The sequence below is a fragment of the Australozyma saopauloensis genome, chromosome 1 (assembly GCF_035610405.1).
Source record: "Australozyma saopauloensis chromosome 1, complete sequence".
Lineage (NCBI taxonomy): Eukaryota > Fungi > Ascomycota > Pichiomycetes > Serinales > Metschnikowiaceae > Australozyma > Australozyma saopauloensis.
This window is the reverse complement of record NC_086131.1, coordinates 1,850,828-1,877,282: the sequence shown is the minus strand read 5'-3', so window position 1 is coordinate 1,877,282 and position 26,455 is coordinate 1,850,828. Positions and strand designations below refer to the sequence as shown.

The following is a 26,455-nucleotide window of genomic DNA, read 5'->3' as shown; positions in this document are numbered from 1 at the left end:
AGCCTACAACACCGTCTGGCAACGCCCACGCACAACCAACGGTGAATCTGACCCCATATTCTGATAGCTTGGCTTCTACACTACCGGCCCGTGAAAATCCGACGTTTCCTGAGCCACTAGAAGCATAGAAACAGTCAACCTCTTCATTTTGCAGAACAAAAGCAAACAATTATATCATAATTCGCCAAATTTGAATGTCGCAATCTTACACGGCATCGGCGATACCGACAGGGTTCCCTCCGCATCGAGATTCGCATCATGGTGATCCGCATGCCGCTTGCAGAAACCAAAACACGGCCAATGATGATACGACACTGGGCGCCTCTCCAATTCTAAGCTGTATGTTGGCCGGAGGGTTCGGAGGCTCTGTCGGAGACACGGCCATGCACTCGCTAGATACTGTCAAGACCAGACAGCAGGGTCTACTGTTCAATCCCAAGTACCAAAACATGGTTCGTGCGTATGCGACGATCTTTAGAGAAGAGGGCTTTTTCCGCGGTCTATATGGAGGGTATACGCCTGCGATTTTGGGCTCGTTCCCATCCACAGCTGCGTTTTTTGGTGCGTACGAGCTCAGTAAGCGTTTTATGATCAACGATTTGCACATGAACGACACCATTTCTTATCTTATTGCAGGAACCGTTGGTGACTTGGCACTGAGTGTCTTTTACGTCCCTTCGGAGGTTCTCAAAACGAGATTACAGCTCCAGGGCAGATACAATAATCCATACACAAAAGGGTGTGGATACAACTATAATGGTCTTCGAGATGCCGTCAGGTCTATTGCGGCCAAGGAGGGAATCTCGACTTTGACATATGGCTATAAAGAGACGCTTTTCAGAGACTTGCCCTTCAGCGCGTTACAGTTGGCCTTCTACGAGAAGTTTCGTCAACTTGCCATTCTCTACAACAAAAATTCCGATGACTTGGATCTCCCGACAGAACTCTTGACTGGTGCGGCTGCTGGTGGTCTTGCTGGTGTAATGACTACTCCTCTCGATGTCATCAAAACCAGAATTCAGACTGCCACCCTAGATACTGCCGGTTCTCACAAGAAAAGTGTCGCGGCCTCAACGCATTTCTTCAAAAGATTCTCCACTCTTAATGCATTGCACTCTATTTATAAACTTGAAGGTGTTGTGGGCATGTTCTCCGGTGTGGGACCACGGTTCATTTGGACAGGAGTGCAAAGCTCCATTATGTTGTTACTATACCAAGTCTCGTTGAAAAAGCTTGACGCAATGATGACCAACAAAGACTTCTAGATGAACTACTACTCTGTCATTTGGCACAAACAACATTGTTCAATTGAATATTATTTGAAGTGGAGAGAAACTCACTGTACTTTTCGGCGCACACACGCACGCACACGCAGACAAACTAACGCAAACACGCACACAAACTAACGCAAACACGCACACATACACACAAATTAGATCACATAGACTTCCCCAATCATTCATTTCAAAGTTTTCACGAGGTCACATGATGGGAAAAAGACCGGCCAGATTTTCAACGTCTAAGACCTCTTGCTCTTCGGGAGATATATCTGCCCACATATTTTCAAACCTCTCCAAAAATGGACCAAAATTGGTGAGGTCAGGCTTGAAGTCTGCCAAAACGATCTCTAGGAGACGAGCATCAAAATCGCATATAGGAAGCTCTCTGCTGGTGAACCACTGGATGTAATGAAGCCAGAGATTACTAGTTTTTATAAGAAAAAACCCCGAATACAAGCTGAGACTTGCAAAAGCTAAAAGAATCCGTAGAGCGAACTCATTGTGCTGGCGCGCCAATTGCACGAAGTTTTTGCTGACCGTGAACGGCCACTCGAAGATGGGAACAGGTATTCCGAGTCTTCTGGCTTCGGTGACGACGAATTCCAAATAATTTAGGTGCTCATCAAACACAGCGTATTCGTAGCAACTACGCGAGGTGATCTCGAGAAACGCGGTATCGCCGTAGTAGAATTTTGTGAGCTGATAGCGCAACTTCTGAACAAAGTTACTCTTCTTGGTCCGCCGCTCGAAATTCACAAACTGCTTTACTCTATAGTGCACCAACGGATCTCCCATATGCGGCAAAAGCGGATTATCTCGGATTGCACCGGCAAAGAGCTGGGTGTAGTTAACAGCATACTGCAAAAGATCCATGGGCGTCTCGGAGTACGGGTCAAAGAACGGCATGACGATGTTCGGATTGAGACCCACATACACATATGTCAAGCTACCGTTGTAAAATAGCGGGTTGACCTGCGTCGCAGTATAGAACGGCTGCAGGTGAATCTCCTGGATATGAGCCTGGGTACAAGTTAGGTTTTGATCGAAGTATCGCACCGTGGTCGCGAGCAAGTTCTCTTCTGGATGGTCGCCCTCGCCCACTGGCCGATAGACGTGCGCAAAGTCTTTTTTGTCATGTCTTTTTGACAAAAATGTCGGCGGCTTTTCCATCGTAAGCGATTTCTGCACATTCTGCCGCGGCCAGAGCATGAGGCATGCCACGGCGAAAACGCCATTTCGAACGCATCCAGACGATACAAAGTGCGGCCGAATCCCCACATCCCAGATCTCGTGCGATTCTTTGTCTACATTGAATGAAAAAAGTGGCACGCATGCTGCATGGAAAAAATTCAACAATTTCAACTCAAATGAATTGATTCGAAGATGAGTGGTGGCAGCGTTGATCAGCTGCGGCATTAGAGCCGAATCCAATTCTTCCGGTGAGCCACTGACCGAAGAGCTAGACGCCGAGTCGGCATAAATGCATTCTCTGTTTGTCGATACACAGTATTCACAACTTGGTTTTGCTTCGTTGCACTTTGTTGTTAGTAACGGGCGATTGTGGGGCTCCGAACGAGCGGAAAAAGAATTAGAGCAATCTTTTTGAGGATATGGATCGTACGTACCTTTATTTTGAGCTTTTTACAGCTCAAACAGCCATTCCGAGAGTATTTTCTTCTTGTCATAGGGGTTTGGAGATCTCTGCATGCAGGTCAGCGATATCTGAGGAAAGCAACAAAAAAACAAAGAATATGACAAATTTTGCGGAATTGGCTTTTTTCTGATTCAAGGTTTGTTTAGTGAGTGTTTTCTTTTTTTTTTCTCTCTTCTTTTGACGAAACGAGTGCCTCATAGTGTCACCAAACCAAAGATCGCTTGGAAACATTTTGATGATTTTTGACGGCAATTTCAAAAGCAAATTGTAGAGGGACAGATTTGGAAATGAATTGAATCATCTCTCTTATCAGTTGATATCAATCTCGTGGGCTTTCGATGATTTGAAATTTCCTATTTCCACCTGTAGCCGCCGTTCAGCCATTTAGGATCGGATTTTGAGGCTCCCAATACATACTCATTGATTTTTTCCAGCATCTCGTACTGCTCAAATTCAAAATCCTGCAAAGGGCTGCTTCATTTGCCACGGCGCACATTGGAGGTGAGAACCAGAACTCAACTAGGTTCCTCGACCCAAGCACTCACCAAGAACGCATCAATGCTTATGCATTCCATATACATATACTCACTCTAGACTTCTGTTGGTTATGCTATGCACGGACGGATGATCAATGCGGCTCAATCAAGTGGAATGGAAATGGCGCGATCCACCCGCAGCTAATGGAACTTGAGACCACATTTTGGAGACTTCGAGGTTTTGGAATCAAACCAAAATACTTAGACAAAATGACAATGAAACTTTCTTTGGCTCATTCAGTTGCTTTCATCAATGGAGCATAGCCTCTATTGTTTTGCAGCCAAGGCTAAAGAGGCCCCCACTCCCGATTATGAACTCCAACCCAGACTTACGGTCATCAAGCAGAGTCGCCAAAACTAGCGCTCTGCTGCATTGGCGCTAAAATCTACGTATCTGCGACCCTGGTGAGATCTTACATTGGACCGAGTCGCATCTAAACATAACCTCTGCACCCTTGATGCATTCAAACTTGACTCTTCCATATCTGCTCGAATGCAAAGATCGAAAGCTTCTAATTTGTTTCAAAGGTTTTCTAGAAATCGCACACGATAAGCCCATCTGGATGGCATTACAACTCTTCAATCCTATCGTATGCAACCGAATACATGCTCGATTCTTTATTTATTTTTGCGTCACCTATATCTTTTCACTTGCTGCAGAATCTTTGGAAGAAGCTTGTTTGGATGCAGCTTGATACCTTTTACGGCGTTTAAAAGACCTGATTGCCGCCTTCGAGCATGATTCAAAGCCCGGAACTTAACCCTGCTTCATGCAGCCTATACTTCCAGTTACGTCATCTTCTTTTTTGGGTAATGTGTGGCTCAAGTTCCATGCTGGTATCGAAATGTTTTGTACATAAGCGCGTTGCAGATACACGACGCATCTGTATCCTCATTCAACCTTAACGCCTCCCATTTCGGAGATACGCACAGCGGCTTTCCCTATGACGACAAAGCCTTATCCGCTTTTAAGGCTCGACGTAGATTTCTTGATGCAAAAAAGGGTATTTTTCTGTTGATGCTATGTCATACCTCATATTCGCAGCTTCTCAATATCACAAGAGAATTTTTGGACTGGGTTCGGGCACCTCGTAAGGCCTGATTGTCTGCAGGCCTATATCAGCATAAAACCTAAATTCTCGTAAACTTTAATGCATAATTCTGCGACTTAATTGGACTGGACAGAGTATCTCAGCTGCGCTCTAAGTATAGAAAGAAACTTTTGCAGGAAAAAGCGAACTTTAAACTTTCATTTTCAAGTTTGGAGCACTAGACTGTGAGTGTATTGTCGCCATCTTATGCCACCGACAGAAAAGGGCATCTTTTTCTCAAAGCCGCTCGGAACTTTAACGCGCATTGAGTGCATAACACTGTGATTCTTAGAATGAATTAAGTTTCTCATGGTTTTAGCCCCTCATGCTGCGATGTATGGTTACATGCGGGACGGGCTGAACAATACGAGAAAAAGGGTTTTGATTCCACAGATCCGGACAAACATCCGAAAGTCTAATTTTTTATGCTCTTCTAGAAGGGAGAATGTTGGGGTGATTATTTGGTGTTGCAAAGTTATGGCAGAGACTTTAGACTGTTGGCGCTGAGTCCAAACTACCTCACACATAAAGTAGCTATGATGGGACTTGAAGTTTGATCCATCATCAGTTATGCGGCTAAACTTATTTTTTGCTATTGTCTGGGTGCTTTTGTCACCAGTTTGCGGTTTTCCAGTGGAGCCAGAGCTTCCTTCGAATGATCCGTTCTACATTGTGCCTAAGGACATAGAAAAGTACTCTGAGGGCGAAATTATCCGCTCTAGACCAAGTCCAGCAAAACTACGGGGTGTGTTTCAGCCAATAAATATCCAAGACTCATGGCAGTATTTGGTTCGGACCACCAATTCCAGAGGTAAACCGACAGCCGTAGTGACGTCTGTATTAAAACCTTACAATGCAGATAAAACTAAGGTTTTGTCGTACCAATTCGCCCAGGACTCGCCGTCCATAGACTGCTCCCCTTCTTACTCTATTTTGCATGGTGCAAGCATGAATACCCTCATTTTGCAGCTTGAGATGTATGTCATTTCTTTAGCGCTAGCCCGAGGCTGGTATGTTGTCACTCCTGACCACGAAGGACCTAATTCGGCGTTTGCAATTGCAAAAATAGCAGGCAAAATCACTTTGGATTCGATTCGGGCAGTTTTGAAGACCGAGGATACTACTGGTATAGATCCAAAGGCCAAAGTAGCTCTATGGGGGTACTCTGGTGGTACAGTTCCCACCAGTTGGGCGGCTATTCTTCAACCAGAATATGCACCAGAACTCAGTCAGAACCTTGTTGGTGCTGCTTGTGGAGGCTGGCTCACCAATTTGACCAACGCCGCTTTGGCCATGGATGGGAAATATTCTGCGGGACTCATCCCGCTTGCTATCCATGGCTTGATGAACGAGTACCCCGAATTGTCCGAGAAAATCGCGTCAGTTATTACGAACGAGGACCAGCACAACGAGTTTCTACGTGCATCCAATTATTGTCTTCTTGAATCATTTCCAAAATTTGCGTTCAAGGAGTTTTTTAAAGGCAACAACCCAATCTTTTCCATTGGTACGCAGATTTTCGAAATTCCAGAGATCAAAAGAATCCTCACAGATAATGTGGTAGGTCTTAATGCCAGCAATGGCGTTCCAAAAATCCCATTGTTCGTGTACCAAGGAATGCAAGATGAAATCATTCCGTACGTTCAAGCAGAGCGAGGCTTCGAGAGACTTTGTGCTTTGGGAGTTGAATCCTTTGAGTTGGCATTGTCTAAAAACACCGGCCATATTGGTGAGATGCTCCAAGGTGTTGGCGCCGCTTTGAAGTGGGTGGAGGACCGATTCGCTGGACTTCCACCAAAGAAAGGATGTGTTAAAGAAATCCGAGAGACTAACCTTGCGTATGAAGGCGCAGACTTAAGCTTTTACAAGCTTTTCCGTGCTTCTTGGGAAAGTATCTTAGGTTGGGAGGTGGGACGATTCGCCTCTGTAGCCAAAATTCCGCTGGCTGCGCAATTTGTCTTCGACGCGTTGCGCGGTGTTTTGGAAGCCTTGGGGCCAGTTCCCATGCGTTGATATGAATTTTGTCATTTGGCATATTTAGAAATAGATAGATTGATTTAGAGATATACACTTTGTAAGAACACAACATACACAATTTGGAGCCAATCAACAATTACCCATATTTTCTTTAGCGTCTCATTTTCAGAATCCTCCACTAGTACATTTGTATTTGTTACTGTACCAAAAGGTATCTTCTTTATTTCGAATCCTTATCTCCTGCATGTGGCGATAACGATCTGATCTGATAAACACTACTTCAAATTCCTCAACCACTCGTAATTGCAATGGTTGAAACTGTAGAATTCTCGATCTCTCGTGCTTCGCTGCTCACTTGCCCCAATAAGGATTGGACCCATTTTCGGCTGGGCTTGAGGCTTCGTTGTACCAACAATAGTGCAGGAGTCGCTTTGAAAATACTTTCCCAGGGAAAACCAATAGTACGTGGTTTGCTTCGAAACGCCAATACATATATTTAAGGGTACTAATTTGCAGGACCAGGGATTCATCACTTCTGACAACGTGAGGTTTCTATGTAAAGAACCAATAGTTGGATTGAAAATCTTCAATGGAGACAGCTTGAAGAAGAGGTTGCAGATGACGTTTGTTTCGGAAGGCCATTATAATCTTTTCTGCAATAAGCTCTCGCAATGGCTTGGAATGGCAGTTAATTCCAAATATCCTATTGAATTGCAGGTTTCCGATAGTCAGACCGGCTTCAACCAGGCAATTTGTAGTTCGCAGTCGCAGAGCTCACAGGTTCAATTCTCGCAATTTCAGAGCTCGCAACTTCAATTTTCACAGCCTTTCAGGAGCGGCTCACAGGTGGTTCATGTGAACCCTAAGGATGACAGCCCAATCAGCACCCAGTATCAGACATCCCAGATGAGTGCGGTTGATGATAAAAGGGGATCACACGTGAAGCGAGAGAGCTGGGATGGGAGAAATGAAGTCATTTGCGCGTCACGGCCAAAGACTAATGCAAAGTATGGTGAAAGCTCCGTGGCTCCAGACGACTCGGTCTACACACACAATCCCCAGGTGAAACAAGAACCACTTTTTGGTGAGCCATCATTTGCTCACATCAACTCCGATTTCCAGGTTGCTTTGTCGCAAGCGGAAACACTGATCAACACCACCTACTTTGATTCATCAATACAACATGGCTCCCATAATCTGACAGCAAACACCGATGTGACAGAACAGAATGAGAAGACTCGTCCTACTACAATTACTCAAAAAGACATCGACGCTGTCCTCACGGGAAATAAGTCTTCCCGAAAGCTGAGAAGCCGCAAGAGGAGCATCAATGAACTGGATCCCCTCGAAGATGCTTTAGTGCAAACCGTTTCCCAAGTCTCACGTCGTGGTCTGGATTGTGTTGTAGACCTATCAGATGAGCAGTTGTGTCTCAAAATCGCTCGCAAGCTTAGCAGTAAGTCATTTTTACTGGTATTGAAAAGGGTAGAGGCGGTGATCGCTCCCGAATTTAACGAGTATAGAGCAAACTCATGAACGATTAGTCGTCTTGATTTTAAATTTACAAATGTCTATATACCTTGTACCAATGCTTCACCAGGAGTCCATCCGCTTGCTCCTTGATCTCCAACTGTAGGGTATAGTCTCCATAGTAAGGGCCAACAACAAACATGCATAGCCAATAGAGAAAACTTACAAATAATGTGAGAAGTCCCAAGTAAGTGTATGGGATCCAGTTTTGCATGCTTTTGGGGTTGGGGTTTCCTCCAACCAAAGGCAATATAATCAAATACCCTGTGATGGCCAATAGTAGGATGGTACCAAATAAAGAAGCTCTGACTGGCGCAACCACATCAGGATACTTGCGCCTGAGAATGAACACACCTATAGCACATAGGCCAATAAATATCTGCTGAGGGTAGCTTTCCAAACTCACCACATAGCTGTACATGTCTCCACCAGGGGATGCAACAATGACAATGGTTGATAGAAAGCAGCTAAGCAGTAAAGCGGGAAGTGGAGCGTTTGCTGGCCAGTTCGAGGCCATGAATTCGGAGTAGGGAAGAAATCCCTCGCGGAACACTTCCTGACTTACTCTGGAGATTGAGTAGAGAACAACAAACACATTACCTCCAGTGCAAAGCGCGGAGGATAAAGTAAGAAATTGTCTTCCGAAATGGTATCCGAAAACCTTTTCGAATAATACCGCGCCGATCAACTCGCCGCTCCCAGCAATTTCGTCGCTTGGAATGACCACCAAGTAGGTAACATTGATGGCTATGAATGTTACTGTGATGGCCGCCAACGACGCCAAACCAGCGACCTTAAGGGTACGGACCGGATCCTTAATCTCGTTGGTTACAGTAAGGGCAGAGTTCCAACCCGCATATGCGAACGTGCCCTTGATGACAGCGCCGGCAAAAGAGGCTAGGGTAAGTTGTGTTTTCACTGGGTAGAACAGGGCCCAATGCAAGTGCTTTTCGAGGCCCGTCACCAGTGTGGGCAAGAAAATCGACCAGAAACCTGTGAGGATGATGATTCCAGCAAGCGCCAACTTCAAAAGCCCCAAAAAGTCCTGGATCATTACTCCATGGCGCATGTTCACTCCATGGAAGAAGCACACCGTGAACAACAAAATGAGACCAACAAGCCGCGTACGGAACAAAGTGGGCTCTATGCTCAACGCATGCAAAAAATACTCGCCAAATACCAAAATGTTCAGGAGCGAAAACCCAAAGATCACCAGGTAGAGTGAGATGATCACACTGGTCATCATGTACGGCGAATCATAGATGAACTCTAGAAATACCTTGGTTCCACCAGACCGAGGTATCAACGACCCCAATTCCAAGTACACATAGAGCCCCGAGAACGCTAGCACCGATGCTATCGTCCACGATAACAAAAAGTAGAACGGTGACTGGCCACAGTCATTATACATCCCCGAGGAGATGGCTAGAAAGCCCGAACCCAAGATCCGGCTCACAAACATGATTATTGTGGAAAAGAGTCCCAAATGGCGTCCTTGCGGCGCATCTTCCGGCGGCTGAAGGTACTGATTCACAGAGGTTTCTGTGGACAGTGATTCTTCATCTAGCACTGTGAGACGGACGTCGTCGGACGCGATCTTGTGATAGGACATACGGACGGCCTTTCTTGACAGCTGAGGAGCGTTATTTGTCTACAAAACGGTATTTGTATTGGATATCTATAGAGTATGTAGTAATTCAGATGGAAAACTGTGGCTCACTGATAAGCGTGCATGATAATGCCATTGAAAAAAAAAATAGTGAATGTATTTTATTTGAAAGGTTGGGAATATTATGGGTTTATATTTTCATTTTGGAATACATGTGTTGTTTCTACACTTTTCAGAACTTTAAGTGATTCGATTAGTACAGCTAAAATTAGTGAAACTGGAATTCCGAATAAAACAGATAATTAAGCGCAAGATTTATAGAACATTAATCCAGAACAATGAGAGAGGCAAAATCTTACCTAACGCAGGGAATTTTTGAATTCATTCAAGGGAATTCTGATCTACTATAGGGAACCGATTCAAGTGTCAACAACTCTTTCAATAGTAGATTTACTCATCTAGTAGTAATCTAGCTAGATGCATTCTTCTTCTCCACAAAAGAAGCCTTAGCAAGCTTGGTGAGGGTGTCAAGTTCTCCACTATTTTCACACATACTGTGGAATAGACTATCCTTGTCGGCGATCAACACATATGGATCATCATATTCCACAACGCGACCAGCATCCATGACGAGAATTTTATCGTAGTCGATGATGGATCTCAATCTGTGCGCAATCGTCAAAATGGTGGAGTTAGAGAACTCACCACGAATGGTTTGCTGGATCAAGGCATCGGACTCGTAATCAATGGATGCGGTAGCCTCATCTAGCAAAATCACCTTTGGACTCTTAAGCAAAGACCGGGCAAGACACATGAGCTGTCTCTGACCCTGAGACAAGTTACTTCCACCCTCAGAGATAGAGGTCTCGATATCCAAGAACTTATTTTGGTTATCGGTGGTAGTGACTTGCTTGGAAGCCTCACGCTCACCACGAGCAATCAAGTTGACTCTGGTCAAAGCCTCAAAAATCTGCTCATCAGTGTATTGGTCGTATGGGTCCAAATTGCTGCGGATTGTTCCTGTGAACAAGGTTGGGTCTTGTGGGATGATCGTGATAGCTTGACGCAAGTCATCTAAACCAATCTTGGAGATATCGACACCGTCAATGGCAATTTTACCTGTTTCCAAGTCCATGAATCTGAAAAATGCAGTGATGATAGTAGATTTACCAGCTCCAGTACGGCCAACAATACCGATCTTGTTGCAAGGCTTCACATGGAACGAAACATTCTTGATGACTCTTGGCAACTCGGGTGCGTATCTCAAGGACACATCCTGGACGTGAATTTCACCCGCAGTTGGCCAACTGGCATCTGGCTTGGTGTCTGGAATCTCAGCTGGTGCCTCTTGGTCGACTCTTTCATATTCCTGTAATCTTTCCACTGAGTTCATGTTCATTTCAATGTTGGAGTAGAGTCTAACGATCCACAAAGCATCCTCGGAGAAAGCAATGGCATAAGACAAAGACAAACCAGCAAGACCGGCGTCGATGTGGCCAATGGAGAGCAAAACAAAAACACCAGCAAAAAACATAACCAAAGATCCCACGACATCCACACGGAGACACAACCATCTGTTAGCGACCCACATATAGAAAAATGGTCTGTTGTTGGTGTCAACGGCAGCCAAGTTTTGCTTCATGAAACGGTTTTCAACACCATAAGCTCTGATCGTGGCAACACCTGTCAAGGATTCAGAGAAGTGTTGATGAATTGGAGACTTTGTGATGGAGTCAAATCTCTTCAATTCTCTAGAAAGAGTGAGATAGAACAAACCCACAAAATAGTACAAATATGCGATGATGAAGGCAAAGATCAAAAAGCCTGGAGTGATACATGCGATGATGATCAAAGTAGAAAGACAACTGACGAGACATGCAAAAGTACCTTCGGCGTAAGGCATCAATTCTTGGTCAACGGACTCGATATCCTTGGAGAATCTGTTCATGATACGACCAAGGGGTGTTTTGTCAAAGAATCTCAATTTAGCTCTCAAAACCTTTGTCAAGACATGCATAAAGATGTTGTTGGAAGCCTTGACGGCGGAGAGGTAAACCCACAATGACTTCAAGCATGCGAATAGAGCATAGGTGACACCGATAACTGCATAGACAATGATATAGTAAATTGTTGAGTGAGCCTCTTTTTGAGCATTCAAAAGAGAATACATCTCACCGGATTTCTCAGATACGATATTGTACACGAGCATTGGAGCAGAGAACAATGGAATTGGAGACTTGCCGCTTTTAGAGCTAGCAGAGCTAACACCAAAGATAGAAGCAGCGGCGGCAGAGGCTTTCTGTGACCAATCTCTCAACCACCACGATTGAGCGAAGTGGATGATCTCAGGAACAATAAATACTGCAAGGAAAATAAGCCAGACAAAGAGACCACCAAACTCCTTAGAGAAATTGATGTAAACATCCAATCCGACAACACCTTCGGCCTTTCCTTCTTCCTCCACCAATTTACCGTCGGTATTAACGTTCTCGTCCTCTTCACCTTGAGCCTTCTTCAATTTAGCTTCGATGATAGCGGCTTTAGCCTTCATCTCGGAGTTCTTGGATTCAAGGGCTTTCAAGTTGGTAGAAGATTGGTTTCTCGAATTCATAGAGGAGGTCAAAATCATCTCGTCGCTTCCCAAGTCTCCGGTCTGAGCAAGGTCCTCTGGAAGACCTTGAGTCTTAACACGGCCATTGTTCATGACCACAACCCAGTCAGCATTAGTAATAGACAAGGCAACGTTATGAGAGACCAAAAGACAGGTTCTGTTGGCCATCAAAGGTCCAGTGATACAGTTGTCGTAAATCCATGCGGCAGTATGAGAGTCAACAGCAGACAAGCAGTCATCCAACAAGACATGTCTGGAATTGGAGTACAAAGCTCTGGCTAATGAGACACGCTGCTTTTGACCACCCGACAATGCAATACCCTTTTCACCGATTTCGGTCAGGTCACCAGCTGCCAAGATCTCAAAGTCTCTGGTCAAACTACAAGCCTCAACGACCTTGTCATATCTCTCTTGGTTGAATGGAGTTGCAAAAGTGATGTTGTTGCGAATGGAATCGTTCAACAACCAAGCAGACTGGGAGCAGTATGCCACAGACTCGGTCAAACCAGTTCTTGGATCAATGACCAAATCGTCCCTAGGAATGATACCCGGCAAGAAAACCTTACCAGAGTCAAGCTCCATTTCACCAAGAAGCGCCAAAAGAAGAGATGTCTTACCGGAACCAGTAGGACCAACAATGACGTTCAATTTTCCAGGGTGGAATTTAATGTCAATGTCTCTCAACTTGAAATCCTTGTCAGACTTAGAGTTCCAGGAAAAGTTAGCCTTCTCAAATCCGATCAAAGGAGAGTCAACAGTGCGCTCTTGCTCCAATTGTTCATACTTGGTGGTTTCATCTTCGGACAAGAATTTACTGATTCTATCCAACGAAACCTTAGACTGAATAACAATAGCAGTCATCTGAGTCAATTGGTCGAGAGGTGATCTTAATAAGGTGAACAATGACAAGGCAGTGAATGCAATTGGAGCAGTCAATGTCTTGCCCTCAACAATGGTAAAACAGTAGAATGAAATGACGGTGATAAGAGTTGGAACAACGTACCAGAGGAATCCTTGGGCTGCCCAGATAATGCATCTGAGTTTCAAATACTTCATTTCCTCGTTTCTGATGGTCATAATATCGTTGTAGAACTTGTTCTCCCAAGCGAAAAACTTGATGATTCTAATACTCGAAAATGTCTCGTTCATTTTCTGGATTCTGCGATCAGTGACCTTCAACATCTTCTCTTGTGCTTGTCCAATCCATTTCGAGAATTGGTAGTACAAAGGCAGCATGATAATAATGACACTTCCACCAGCCAAGGCACTCCAGCCCAACAAATTATACAACAACGCAATACAGACAAACAACATGATAAATGCGCTCACAAAAAAGTGAAGATATCCACAGATCTCGGAAACTTTGAATGCGTCGATGGACATAAGATTGATGATGGCACCCAACTCCAGAGACTTTTCCTCCTCCTTCGACTCGGCATTTGATTTGGAATCAGAGGGTTCTTCGGAGTTTTGCTTCTCGTCATCCTTTTCGGATTCGCTCTTTTCGGAAGAAGTGAGTCTTCTTCTCAAGGCCTTAGCGTATACCTCACCGATGATAATGGATCTCATACGCACACAGACTCTTCTGCCAAGGAACAAAGAGAATCCCGACGTCAAAGAGTCGGTGATTTTACTGAGAGACATCAAGATAACAAGACACCAAGCCACACTCTTTGTGGAGGTAGATGGGTCAGCCACATACTCCAAAACCTTCTTCAAGAGAATGGTGGGAACGAAAATGATTAAAGGTTGAATGATAGCCCACATACCTTGGAGCAAGAACAAGCCCTTGAAGTGAAGAAACAATCTGACGGTGAAGCTAGCAAGCAGCTTGTTCTTTTTGAACTCCTTCAAGACATGCAAGGAATGGTCATCCTCTCTCAAGCCCCAAATGTCGTCCATGGACAATGGTTTTTTGTAAGCATTCCAGATCATGCTGTCAATCCAGGAGTAAGTGGAGAAAGACCATAGACTGACGACATTCTCGGGAGACGGAGTGGCACCGTCGGAAGTCAAGTAGAGTTTACCGGGCTTGTCACCTACCTTCGCGGTCAAGTTCAAAAACACAAGAATGGCCACGATCGCAAAGTTTGCAATGTAGTACTTTGCTACCAAGTCATGCTTGATAGAACCAGTCAATGCTGACCGGAAAAACACCGTGGATGGAAAAATGTACAAAAGATACAACGCAGTCGAGTGGGCCCATAACGAGGGTAAACGTACATGCACGCGCGAGATATTGACGACTCGGATGGTTGACAAGACGAAGGCATACGCCCAGAATGCTACGAGGCCCCATGACACGGGGAGACCTTTCCACTCTTTGTAGAAAGAATGCAAGAACAACGTTGCTACCGCAGCAGCCAATTGTACAATTACTAGAAGATATTCCAACGCGACACGTGTGCTGTCTGCGATTCCTTTGGTCACCTCCTTGGTGATACCGTGGGGTGTACCATCTTCGTTGGTATCAGAAAGTTGAGTTAGGTCGAAATGACGGTCTTTCACGGAACGATATGGCTGGCTTGCCGGAAGCTCGGCGTTGTTTACGGCGCCGTACGCATCGGGAGAGGCCAATAGAGGTCTATTTTCTTCAGCCAATGAGAGCTCGCCCTCTTTCGGCTTGTGACTGTACGACTGTACTGTTTTCGCAAGAAGAACCAAAAGAGATGTTCCGCCAACGACTACAGGCACATAGAACATGATTCGTGTGCGGGCACAGTGTGTGATATCATCGAAATCCCACAATTGGCACGACATGGTGGTGTTACTACTAGGTGTCGATGACAATGGCAGAGTCGATGATTTGGGTAAATGATCCCTGGTCTATATAGAGACAATAAACGATTGGATAACGAGTTATGAGCGCTTACTCTGGGTCTGCACGAACAATGAGTTTTCGCTCTGGTTGGCTCGTTTTCCGAAGATTTATGGCTAAAGATTGAAAACCGGATTGATAACGGGAAACGATAGAACGGATCCGGGGCAGCGTCTGCAGTATGCTCCAAATATGAATATACGAAAGAATGTGTATACAGCAGGAAGTCACCGGCACGATATTCCGCAACGAAAACTTTTTTTTTTTTGCCAATAGTAGTGACAGTACAATTTCGATAGGAATTCGCGCAGGGTAATATATGAGAGCCCGGTTAGGAGCCCTGCGCGGAGGATGGGTTTTTCTGCAGGCTGCAATGAACGGCACCGAAAGACGATGAGCGAAGCGACCATAAACGGAGAGAAGAGATTTTCTGAAAACTTGTGATTGGATGTAATTGGCCCGAGTTTTATCCTGGCCCCCGAGTTTGTCGATTCCAGCGCTCATAACCTCACGTTTACTATGCCCTGGCTGGGATCTCAAACGCTACCTTGCAGGACTTGATAGGATATTTGCAGCCACACACTGTAGACGCCACCAAGCCCCACCAAACTGCGAGACGATGAGTCAGAACATAATTTTAATTCGAATCTGTGAACGCGATGATTGGCCGAATTGGTATAGGTGGCGACTGACGTTTTTGGAGGATGGTGGGGGGAATGGAAGCGATGAGCCGCACAGAAGAAATCACATTGATAAGGCTGCGTGATAGCGGGCGGTGTTCGCACAGAGAGAAATGAATCATGATTTGGTGGGAAAAGGGTTTTCTTTTAGTTTTGGACGAGCGGGAGGAAATTTCCGGTGGATTTGTATGGCAGAGAGGATTTAGTAGTGCCAGTTGGAACCGGTTAGAGATGCGTAGGGTGCAGTGAATGAAACGTGAAAGCGGTGATTGGGGAAGGAGTGAAGAAGCAAAAGGTTGGAATTGAAATTAGAGATTTGATTAAGAGCAGGACGTTGATTGAAAGAGAGCATTGTACATGTTTTCAGAGATATTGGGAGCATTGATGGAAAGGATTTACTAATAACAGGAATTAAGGCACGAGATGAGGAGAGGTATGCATTCAGAGCGAGAGTGCCAGTGTTTCTATAAGCACAATCAAACATAAAGGGTTGACTTAAAAGACTAAGACTGAGGACACAAGAGACTGAGATTAAGGACTTAAGAGACTGAAAGACTAAGAAGCATCTGTCTAGAAGAACAGTTTCAATCTTGTATGAAACAATATATCAATAAGTGGTAAGATCACAGAGTAAGAACCGAATAATGATAAACAGAAAATTCTAAAACAAACCAGCTTCACCAGATCTCTACAGTTTTCACGTATAAGTATGTATTAATGCATAACTAGTCAGAGGTCTTCTGGGTACCTCTCAACAAACCGGTTCTTCTGGCAGCAATCAAACCAGCCTTTTGACCAGGAACGGCACCTCTAGAAATGGTAGAAGCCTTACCAATATGTTGATGGTTACCACCACCATGAGGGTGATCAACTGGGTTCATGGCCACACCTCTGGTTCTTGGCCACGAGTTTCTCTTGACCTTGTACTTGTGGAAAGCTCTACCAGCCTTCAACAATGGCTTGTCGATTCTACCACCACCGGCAACGACACCGATGACACCTCTGGCGTTGGAAGAGATGACCTTCTTGGCACCAGATGGCAACTTGACTCTGGTCTTACCCTCGTCTGGGTTGTGTCCGATGATGATGACGTAGTTACCGGAGGTTCTACCCAAAGCACCCTTGTCACCAGCGTGCTCCTCGACGTTGGAGACGATGGTACCCTCAGGGCAGGCACCCAATGGCAAAACGTTACCGACGTTCAAGGAAGCCTTGGCACCACAGTAGATGAATTGGCCGGTGTAGACACCCTCGTTGGCAATGAAGGTCTCCTCTCTCATCTTGTACTTGTATGGGTCTCTGAAAGCGACCTTGGCCAAAGGAGCACCTCTACCTGGGTCGTGGATGATTTGCTTGACGACACCACGGATGTAACCGTTACGTTCAGCATAGTCCAAGGATCTCAACTTGGCAGCACCCTTTCTCAATCTGGTGTTGGCCGTGAAGATGGAGCCAGCACCCTTTCTTTGGTTACGAATGACTCTACCTGGTTGTTAGTATTGGTGAAGGGTAGGGGAGAGCTGTTTGCGTGATTTGTGGAGTATGGAATCTGTTGGCTTGATGAATCTAGACGTTTTTCATGTGTCTAGACGTATTTCATGGATGTATATGTTCTGTAAGGATACACATCTGCCGCCAAACTACGGGGCATTACAGGGGATTTTCTGTGTTGAAAAGTTGGTGCACACGCCGGCTATATAAGATTCATTTCATGTTTTCTGTTTTCTGGTCCGTTTCTGTGTCTTTTTCTGATTTGTGGCGGTTCATTCTTTTGATCTCTCAAAACTCGACCAGGAGATCGTTTGAGCACGCACAAAATTGGCCTTGAGGTGCTTCGGGGCCGCAGATTCCATTTTCCAACTTAAAAGCACGCTAACACACGTTGAACATACCCATTTTGTCTCGGTGTTAAAGGCAGTTTTTGGTATAGGAGAGAAATTTTCGCAGGCAGTAGGGGAGGTGCGGGTCACGTGACTTTAACTGTGGAAAAATATGTAGCGCACAATAGTGCGTACTGTACCTAGTCTGTGTCACGTGTGAGCGTCTAGGGCTACTAGGGCACCGCTACTGCTTTTTCTGCGCTCAGAATCCGGGGTAAGATGGGGATTATTACATTAATACATAATCTACAAATGCATGATGCATCAACTTTTTTTTGTTTTCGAGTCAGAATGCATATCCTGCTTTTCACCCACGCTTAGATCACACTGGCTGCAGCAGCGACGTCCGCAGGAACGTCTCCAGCAGCAGCAGTGACAGAGGCGGCAGAAGGCTCCTGAGCCTCTGGTTGATCCTGAGCCTCTGGTTGATCCTTGGCCTCTGCATCTGGTGTGGTGATGTGCTCCTTGTCAATCGCAACCTCGAGCACGATGTTCTTTCCATTGACCTCGTGGCCGTTGAACTCCTCAATGGCCTTCAATTGGACGCTCTCGTCTGCGAACTTGACAAATGCAATACCCTTGTTGTAGATGGGGGTCTTCTTAGCCTTGGCGAGCTTCAAGATATGATATGGAACCTTTCTGACAGGAACATGGACCCATACAGGCTTGAGATCCTTGAACAAGGCTGAAAGGGTTTTGGAGGTGGCGGTGTGGTCCAAGTTGGTGACAAAGACTGTTGTTTTAGACTTGACTCCCTCGGGGGCAACCTTCACGGCTGCGGTCTCGGAACCGTTTGTGTGGGCAACACCAGCATGCGCAGTCTTAGGAGCCTTGGAACCCTTTGGAGCTCTGGGCTTCTTTGCGGTCTTTTCCTTTGGCTCTGCCTGGATCAGATTTTGAGTAGCCTCTGTCGTAGAAGCCGTAGATGTAGCAGTAGGCGTATCTTCAGCACCAGCGGCAGTAGCGGCAGCCGCAGCAGCAACATTCTTTTGCTGTTTCTGCTGCTCCTTTTGTTTCTTCAACAACTTCTTCTTGGCAACAAACGCAGCAGACTTCTCCCGCTTCTCCTCCTCTGTGGCCGGAGGCAACGCCTTCTTGGCGTAAATCTGCCTCAGCTTGAACTCCAGGCCATTGAGCTTCTCGATGGCGTTGTCGGCGTCCGATTCCGATGCAAACTGCACGAAACCAAACCCTAGACGTTTATTGAACGATTTCTTGCCACGGGTGATGGTCTTGGCCGGGATCTCGACAGACTCCACGGCAAACTCGCTGAAGTAATCCTTGAGTTCATCTTCGGTGGCGTTGAAATTGATGTTTCCAACGTAGATACGGGAGGCGATTGGAGACGACATAATTGGATGCTTTTGGGTGGGAAAGACAGCTGGAAAAACGGAATCGATATCTAACGGATATGAGAAAGGCTGGTTGCGTTGATCTTCTTCGATCTTTTCGTTATTGATCTACAACAGAAGATTCCTTGGAGGATCAGAGGTAGGGGGGAAGTACACGTGATAAAGAGCCTTGCACGGGAGTAAACGGGCGTGCGGGGAACAACTATGGTGGAGATGCTAAATGCGCAGTGTTTGGAAGGTCAAAACCGGAAATTGTGTGGTTTTTGGTGGTGCGACGGTGGCGATATTTGTAGTTTCGAGGAGGCACTTCAGCAAAGTAATGTGGAGGGACGGAGGGGTGGTGTCATTCTGCAGGAGTGTGGTCACGTGCCGCGATCTCTTGTTTCAGAACACGAAAAGGGAAGAAATCTGGGGTCAATTTTGGGGAAATTAGAAAAAAACACTTGAGTTCGTTGCGGGGCAGATATGGCTGTTTATATATTTTTATGAGTTCCTTTCTGTATGGTGGTTTGGAGCACTGAGGTTAAACATGGTGTTCTACCACTGAGTTCTAACAACGGGCTCAGAACAGAACCAACCAATTGAATACAACTACATTCAATAATTCACAGAGGCTGGCTCTTTCTCGTAATATTCCAGTCTATATATAGATGACATGCAGTTTATTTTAATTTGTAGAACAACTTTGGTGCAACACAGTCGTTGATACAATGCTGCAAGTGGAAGAACTCCTCCACACAGTCCTCTTTGTACTCCTTGTCGTTGTAGCCTGGCTCCTCCATTTCCTGGGTGACTCTGTCAACACAGTCTTGGAAGTGGTGGGCGACGTGGGCGCAGGCTGGGGCCTTGGCGCACTCTTCTCTCAATTCCTCAAGAGGGTCTGACAATTCCTCCTCCTCTTCTTCCTCTTCCTCCTCTTCTTCAGCGTCCTCGGTCTCCTCTTCCTCGGCCTCCTCGGCCTCTTCGGTTACATCGACGGCGGCATCAACATCCTCGACCTCTTCGGGCTGTGGGTTAGTATTATATATAAAATGGAAAGAGAAAGTGTAGAGGATGAGTTCGAGTAGTGGTTGGGTTGACGTGAACGTTTTGGTAGGGTGTTGGGCAAAAGGTAGGGGCAATAAATGATATGATTTGATCTCGATTGGATCTATGGTGAGGTTCAACATGACACAGTAGGCGCACAGGATGCACAATTGAAGAATATTATTGAAGCTCACGAGAGTCATCATCCTTCAGTCAAAGTGTCTAGTGCCCGCTTCCAGTGACCACAGATTAGTAGATAGGCATGATTGCAGTAAAGCACAATGACTTAGTAAAGTCAGAAGAGCTGATTCAGATCACAACTGTTCATACATGAGCTTCATAAGGTAGTGCTTCTCGAGAGATGTCCAATATTCGAATCGCCATACTCTCACTCGAAATCAGAGTTTAAACAGCAGATATCCTTTCAATAACTGTAACAGATGAATAGAATTTCACACAGATTTCACAGTTTCCACGGAGTTCATAACTGTCGTTCATTCACCGTTCATCGTCTATCGTGTAACCGTTCATTCGAGTACAGGCTCTATTCTTTAATTCATCTCCAGTTCATATCTCATATTATGGCCTCACCATCCAATATCAAATACCTGGACTGATTCGCCTAGTATTATATACTCAGTCAAGTACAACTTTCTTTTCTAAAGCCTTTCTTTTCCACGATACCCCAGGTATTCCGATGGACTTTCGATATCCACTACAATTTCATATTTCTCTAACACACGGACGCTCCAACGTCGCATGGCTCGTAATACATACCTCTTCTGCATATGCGACAAAGGTCGACTCAATAAGATCTCTGAAGAAGGACATTGTGGGTAAATACAGAATATTTGATGTGGTGATAGTTGAAGGATAGTATCAATCGTGCGCTTGGTAATTGGTCGAGAGGCACGGGCCCAGGGTTACCCGGTGCAGGTCGGAGAAGAGACAGTTGGTGGGATGATCGAGAAAAGAAGTGGGAATTGGATTTATTTTTTTATGATTGTAATTATTTTAGAGTCTCTTTTACTGCTGTTTGGTTGTGGTTGGTTGTGGTTGGTTGTGGTTGGTTGTAGTTGGTGGTAGTTGCTTGTTGTTGGTGTTAGGCGGTGTGATGAGAGATCTATATGGATCAGTGTTTTTCAAGATTGGACTAAAGGAGAAAGATTATTTTCATTTTTGAATTTCGAATCTGTATCATTTGTTTTTTGAAACTTTTCAGTTTTGAGATGAACCTTAGTGCCGGTGCTAGGTGGAAATGCCTTGTATTAAATACGCTGAAAAGTTGGGCCCAGATATTCATCTCGTACAAAATTTAAGCACTTCATGGGAAATGCAGTATAGTAAACCACGCATTTTCATGGATTGGCGGTTCGCAGATACTATGATTGTGTTCTATGTCTGAAGTGCTATTCTAATTAGATATGCTATGTGTGTAACTCTCTGAGTTCACAGAGTCGTATAAGTAGTTAATCTGTCATATATTCAAGTGTTTGTCCGAAGAAAAGAGCCGATACCGAAAAGCTGGCTGTGAAAGAAGACTGAGTCGATGTTGGAGGTCTATTGATTCTTTCTCGGCGCTCACCTATTAAATTTGTGCATCGAAAGCCAAAAATTGTTTAAACAAACATTCACATTTGAAACGTCATGCAGACTCGTGTATGACAAAGACGATGTTCTCTCATTACAGAGAGTCATAATTTCAGGTTCTCTACAATGAGTATCGAGACAATTTTGTAAATTGACTGTGCAAAATGAGTGATTCCGGAACCCTCTGAAATTGATTTTGGAATTCAGTTAGCTGTTGTAAGTGTTTGCCATTAAAATATTGACTTAGTGTGTTTCATCAAAACCTTAACCAAACTCAAGATCTCGTAGGATACACAGCTAAGCGATGATAGCATTCGGATTCTTTTTCCTAAGCATCTTTAATATTAGTTATGATTCACCACATATATTTGTGCTCAATGGCTATAATCTTCTAAAGGCCCTCTACTATTCAGTCGAAGACTCAAAATATATATGAGGCGGTAAAAGCCAGTTCTCATTTTCGTGGCAGAACCTATCTACTGCTAGTTCAAAAGCTGTCTTAGTTTATTCAATTCACTTTTGAATCTTACTATTGATTCGTACATCGGAACATGTCCGATACCCAGTTCAACAATCGCATCCAAAACACACCATTTTTACAAAATATCACAAACAATACCGCAAATTGTGTAGCTTCACGACGCTTGTTTTGTAGAAGTCAAATGCATGTCTGAATTCAGTCTAGTGAGAAAATCCCTGTAGTCATCTAAAAATTGAGTTCTTCCCACAAATTTGTCTTTCAAGGAAATATCTATCTCTTGCATATCAACACCATGTCGAGTATATCAAAAGTTGTTACCTCTCATCACATCCAAATTACTTGAAACTCTCAGTAGCCTCCTGAATACTGAAAACCCATTCTTACACCGCTCTCTACAAATCTACAACTTCGACTCTTCCCGATAGCTTATATTAATACATTTAAGCGGAAACAACAGTGGCAGCAGCCAATTTCTTAGCTTGCTTGGCCTTCTTGTCGTTGTGTCTGGCGCTCATGATACCACCACCCCAGTGCTTTCTGTTCTCCTCGTACTTCTCAACGAAGTTAGCGTTGACAGTGGAAACCAAAGAGGCCAACTCAGCCTCGTCCTCAGCAGAAATGTCAACCAAAGCAGCGACAGAAGAGGTCTTCTTGTGAACCAAGGTACCCAATCTAGCCTTACCCTTGACAATGGCGTATGGAACACCCATCTTTCTGCACAAAGCTGGCAAGAAGATGACCAACTCAATTGGGTCAACATCGTTGGCAATCAAAACCAACTTTGGCTTCTTGTTCTCAATAAGAGAAACAACGTGGTTCAAACCGTACTTGACAACCAATGGCTTGGAAGAGACATCGAAAGCCTTCTTGCCCTCAGCGATGGCAGCAGCCTCCTTCTCCAATCTCTCCTTCTTTTGCTCAGCAGTCTCTGGTCTGTACTTGTTGAACAACTTGAAAGCTTGGGTAGCAGTGTTCTTGTCCAAGGTCTTCTGGAATTGGGCAATAGCAGGAGGAACCTTCAATCTCAAGTTCAAGATCTTCTTTTGTCTTTGCAATTGAATGTACTTTGGCCATTTGACGAAAGAGGTCAAGTCTCTCTTTGGTTGGACGGCTTGACCAATACCGAAGTTTCTCTTGGTCTTCTCGAACAATGGGTTAGCTGGGGCCTTGGTAGCAGTCTTGCTGGCCAATGGGGCTGGTGCGACCTTCTTTCCTTTTGGAGCCATTTTGTGTACGGGTAGGGAGGTGAAAACGGTTGGCGGTTTTTTTTTTTTCACTACCTCTCTGCGAATGGTAGGGGAGGTACGGGTGCGCGCTATGCGATGGCTCTCATATAGTAGGCCTCAATTGTATGAGGAGATACTAAAGCGGTTAGTCACGTGATGTAGTGACTGCTTTTAGCCATATTAGTTGGAATGTGATTAGGCAGTGTTTCGAGCTCAATTCAATCGGGGGATTTGCGTAAATGATTTAAATTTCGATTTATTTCATGTATTTGTGGTCTAGAGTGTTCCTTCCTTCAGCTTCAGGTATAAAGACCGGTGGGCATCTTCACCCAACGTAAGCAAAGAGATGGATACTGTTCTGGACTGGATCAGATGTGATTAGCATTTAATTTATAACTCAAAGTTATTTGACAATTATGGTTTTAACAAGTGAATGTGAAATCGATAATAGGCCAGTAGAGCTCAAACCTTCTCCAAACCACAATCTGCATTCTATGTAATTAGCTCAGTTAATATAGTTAGAAATGAAGTGAATTTAGGTGCTTGTATGTGAATGCGATGGTTCAATTGTAGTCATCGTGGATAGTGAACTTAGGAGACCCAACGTTCATCTCCGCCGATCACTCAATTGATAAGAATGTGACAGATTTCATATCTTTTTAGGCTGCAACCACCAGATACTGTCTTCCTGTTCGATTCTTGAAATTGAATGGTATGATGATCAGAACCTTTTTAATTGATGAATGTTACTCAGATGAGTCCATGGAGCACACTTGTACCTCTAAACTATTGAATTGATTATGGTGCTCTCATAATTGAAAATTAACCGCCATCATATCGCACATTATCAGATCAATCGCATTTCAACCAATTGCACTCAAGAAAGCAATATAGCCAACTCTTTCATATCTGAACATACCACCTAAAATTAATTCACTTCGCGTTCAAACACAAACCATATTTTTTTAATCTTCTAAAATAATTTCAATTAGTATTTATTAACTTGATGCTCTATGTATATGAACAGCCGTAACAAATAGAAGCCATTTCCCAAACAAAAAAAAGAAATAAATAGGTACTCTCCGGATGAGAGCTCACTCGATATAAAATCACTGGGCGCTAATATCACTCCAACGCTCGTTGCACCAGCCTTTAATGGTGTACTGGGCAACGGTTTTACCCAACGTGGGAGAACTGGTACTTCTGAGACTCTTGCTGCCACGGAGGACGCCTGCGGGCTTGAGACCTGTCTTGTGGGCAGCCCAAGGAATGTACTTGCCCTTTTTGACAACAATGCTCTTGTACCTGCTCTCAGCCTCGCCATCTAACACAAAGTTGTCGGAATCGATGCACTGCGCCGGAAAAGCGTCGCCACGAGGCAGCAACACCACCAGATTCCAGAGCTTCTCACGCGACATATCGGAGATCCGTGCTAAGCCGTACTTAGTATCAAATCGACTCAAGTTTCCCTTGTGAACCATGATGTCTACATCTTCAATAGTTGAAGGTAAGAGGAAGTTGGCGCGTGCGGAATAGTCGAGCGCGTAGCGCTTGAGAAAGTCGCAGTTAATACGATACTCTCTATTGCGTGCCCTACTGCCATTGTAAGAGGATACGTCAGGGCTGTCAGAGCTATATTCAGAGTAGGTAATGAGCTCCTCCTCCACGGTCAAGTTCTTAGAGGGCTCGTCAAAGAGGTCGTTGTGCACGCTTGGATCGGAGTGCTCGGGACCCACGGACGATAATGCCAGAAGGCCCAGCATGGAGTAATTCATGAAGAGGGCCAGGAACAGTTTCCGGGCCGAGAACAGCGAATTATCGCTGGAGCCATTGGTAGACCCATTGGCCGATCCATTCCGCAATAATTTCCAATGAAGCCATTTGGAGTTGGGTGAATTCCCTTCGCCAGACTCACTGGCCAGTGTGGCTGTATTAACAGAAGACGCTAATGAAGACAAGCTCCGCTTGAGCTCCGGGAGAGGGTCTGCCAGCAGACTCTCCTTCAGGCGAAACAACTTCAGAAGCTTACTTTGCGTGGGTCGCACACTCACTGCGTACGGGGTCGCCTTGGCATTTGCCAAAGTGGTAAACACCGATGGAGACGTAGTTGGCAGCCGTAGTGCCGTCTGCTTCAACAGCGAGCATGCCAGAAGCGACGTCGACATGAACGAATACTCAGTCAGCGCCGTCGACACTATGGACTCGTTATATGAGCTATCTACACTATTGTCCGAGTCGGAGCACACCGACATAGACTCTTCAACCGACGATTCCCCAAACGAGATCGAGGGCGACATTTCGAGGGGATGCGCAGTACACATGCATTCCTGTTTCTTCAAACATTTCCGGAACGAATTTATTCTAGGCCTCCGCGGCGTCAAGATGTGTAATGGCTCCGCTACTGCCATTGCCGCCATAGATAAGACGATAACGCGATAACGCTAGACAGAGAAAACCACGAGGCGAGAAATCAAAAGGGAGTTTTCCTCGTTTAGATGCAGCACCTGCAAACGATTATATGACCCGAAATTAAGTGGATCTGATGGATCGCCGGCTTCTCTGCAACAATTATGTTCTTCGGGTTTCACGCTTAGATAGGGTGTGCAAATCTTGGGTTGGCAACCACAACATATACTCGGAAGAAACGAAGCTCCGGTCCGGGAAAATTGAAAAGCGCTAGGCAGAGGGTTGTTTCGAGAAGAAAAGTGCTTGTAGTAGAAACGCTATACAAAAAGCGCCTGGGTTATATTTGTAGTTGGGTCAAGTACCGCAACGGCTCCCCCATATAGGGCGCCTATACGCAGTAAGCTCCGTAAGCAAAAAGAGAGCCGGGTGGAGACTGGGCAGTAACCGTGCGCCATGCGGGCGTGTACCGCAGAACGGGCTGTGTGTAGGGACGGGTGCTTGTGTGGCAGAATATCGTCTTTCTGCAGTAACACGCGCCATGCGTGAGGAGCCAAATGTCTTGTCTACAGGCCAGCATCGTCAACAGAGTGATCTTCATGTCACCAACATTTGGATGGTGGGTTGGTAGACCAAGCAAACGAGTGTGTTGAAGGTGAGCGACGCGACAGTTGCGCCGCAAGAGGAGATAGATGGCTTCGAAGTGAAGAT

General features: G+C 45.1%; 10 protein-coding genes across 10 annotated transcripts; 2 read left to right on the top strand and 8 right to left on the bottom strand.

Moving 5' to 3' along the window:
* Window positions 1-194: 194 nt before the first annotated feature.
* On the top strand, window positions 195-1,265 carry PUMCH_000835 (uncharacterized protein; the record flags this gene model as incomplete). The annotated part of the gene is made up of 1 exon (XM_063019910.1): window positions 195-1,265. The coding sequence occupies one exon, from the start codon at window positions 195-197 to the stop codon at window positions 1,263-1,265; it is 1,071 nt and encodes a 356-aa protein (XP_062875980.1).
* A 216-nt stretch (window positions 1,266-1,481) lies between these two features.
* Window positions 1,482-2,696, bottom strand: PUMCH_000834 (uncharacterized protein; the record flags this gene model as incomplete). Its single annotated transcript, XM_063019909.1, has 1 exon — window positions 1,482-2,696. One exon carries the CDS (start codon window positions 2,694-2,696, stop codon window positions 1,482-1,484), a length of 1,215 nt encoding a protein of 404 aa, XP_062875979.1.
* Window positions 2,697-5,131: 2,435 nt separating this feature from the next.
* On the top strand, window positions 5,132-6,574 carry PUMCH_000833 (uncharacterized protein; the record flags this gene model as incomplete). The annotated part of the gene is made up of 1 exon (XM_063019908.1): window positions 5,132-6,574. One exon carries the CDS (start codon window positions 5,132-5,134, stop codon window positions 6,572-6,574), a length of 1,443 nt encoding a protein of 480 aa, XP_062875978.1.
* Window positions 6,575-8,099: 1,525 nt separating this feature from the next.
* PUMCH_000832 (uncharacterized protein) lies at window positions 8,100-9,680 on the bottom strand (the record flags this gene model as incomplete). The annotated part of the gene is made up of 1 exon (XM_063019907.1): window positions 8,100-9,680. The coding sequence occupies one exon, from the start codon at window positions 9,678-9,680 to the stop codon at window positions 8,100-8,102; it is 1,581 nt and encodes a 526-aa protein (XP_062875977.1).
* Window positions 9,681-10,146: 466 nt separating this feature from the next.
* Window positions 10,147-15,048, bottom strand: PUMCH_000831 (uncharacterized protein; the record flags this gene model as incomplete). The annotated part of the gene is made up of 1 exon (XM_063019906.1): window positions 10,147-15,048. The coding sequence occupies one exon, from the start codon at window positions 15,046-15,048 to the stop codon at window positions 10,147-10,149; it is 4,902 nt and encodes a 1,633-aa protein (XP_062875976.1).
* Window positions 15,049-15,157: 109 nt separating this feature from the next.
* On the bottom strand, window positions 15,158-15,610 carry PUMCH_000830 (uncharacterized protein; the record flags this gene model as incomplete). Its single annotated transcript, XM_063019905.1, has 1 exon — window positions 15,158-15,610. One exon carries the CDS (start codon window positions 15,608-15,610, stop codon window positions 15,158-15,160), a length of 453 nt encoding a protein of 150 aa, XP_062875975.1.
* Window positions 15,611-17,983: 2,373 nt separating this feature from the next.
* PUMCH_000829 (uncharacterized protein) lies at window positions 17,984-19,018 on the bottom strand (the record flags this gene model as incomplete). Its single annotated transcript, XM_063019904.1, has 1 exon — window positions 17,984-19,018. One exon carries the CDS (start codon window positions 19,016-19,018, stop codon window positions 17,984-17,986), a length of 1,035 nt encoding a protein of 344 aa, XP_062875974.1.
* Window positions 19,019-19,680: 662 nt separating this feature from the next.
* Window positions 19,681-20,250, bottom strand: PUMCH_000828 (uncharacterized protein; the record flags this gene model as incomplete). The annotated part of the gene is made up of 1 exon (XM_063019903.1): window positions 19,681-20,250. One exon carries the CDS (start codon window positions 20,248-20,250, stop codon window positions 19,681-19,683), a length of 570 nt encoding a protein of 189 aa, XP_062875973.1.
* A 2,305-nt stretch (window positions 20,251-22,555) lies between these two features.
* Window positions 22,556-23,341, bottom strand: PUMCH_000827 (uncharacterized protein; the record flags this gene model as incomplete). Its single annotated transcript, XM_063019902.1, has 1 exon — window positions 22,556-23,341. One exon carries the CDS (start codon window positions 23,339-23,341, stop codon window positions 22,556-22,558), a length of 786 nt encoding a protein of 261 aa, XP_062875972.1.
* A 1,109-nt stretch (window positions 23,342-24,450) lies between these two features.
* Window positions 24,451-25,758, bottom strand: PUMCH_000826 (uncharacterized protein; the record flags this gene model as incomplete). Its single annotated transcript, XM_063019901.1, has 1 exon — window positions 24,451-25,758. One exon carries the CDS (start codon window positions 25,756-25,758, stop codon window positions 24,451-24,453), a length of 1,308 nt encoding a protein of 435 aa, XP_062875971.1.
* Window positions 25,759-26,455: the final 697 nt, after the last annotated feature.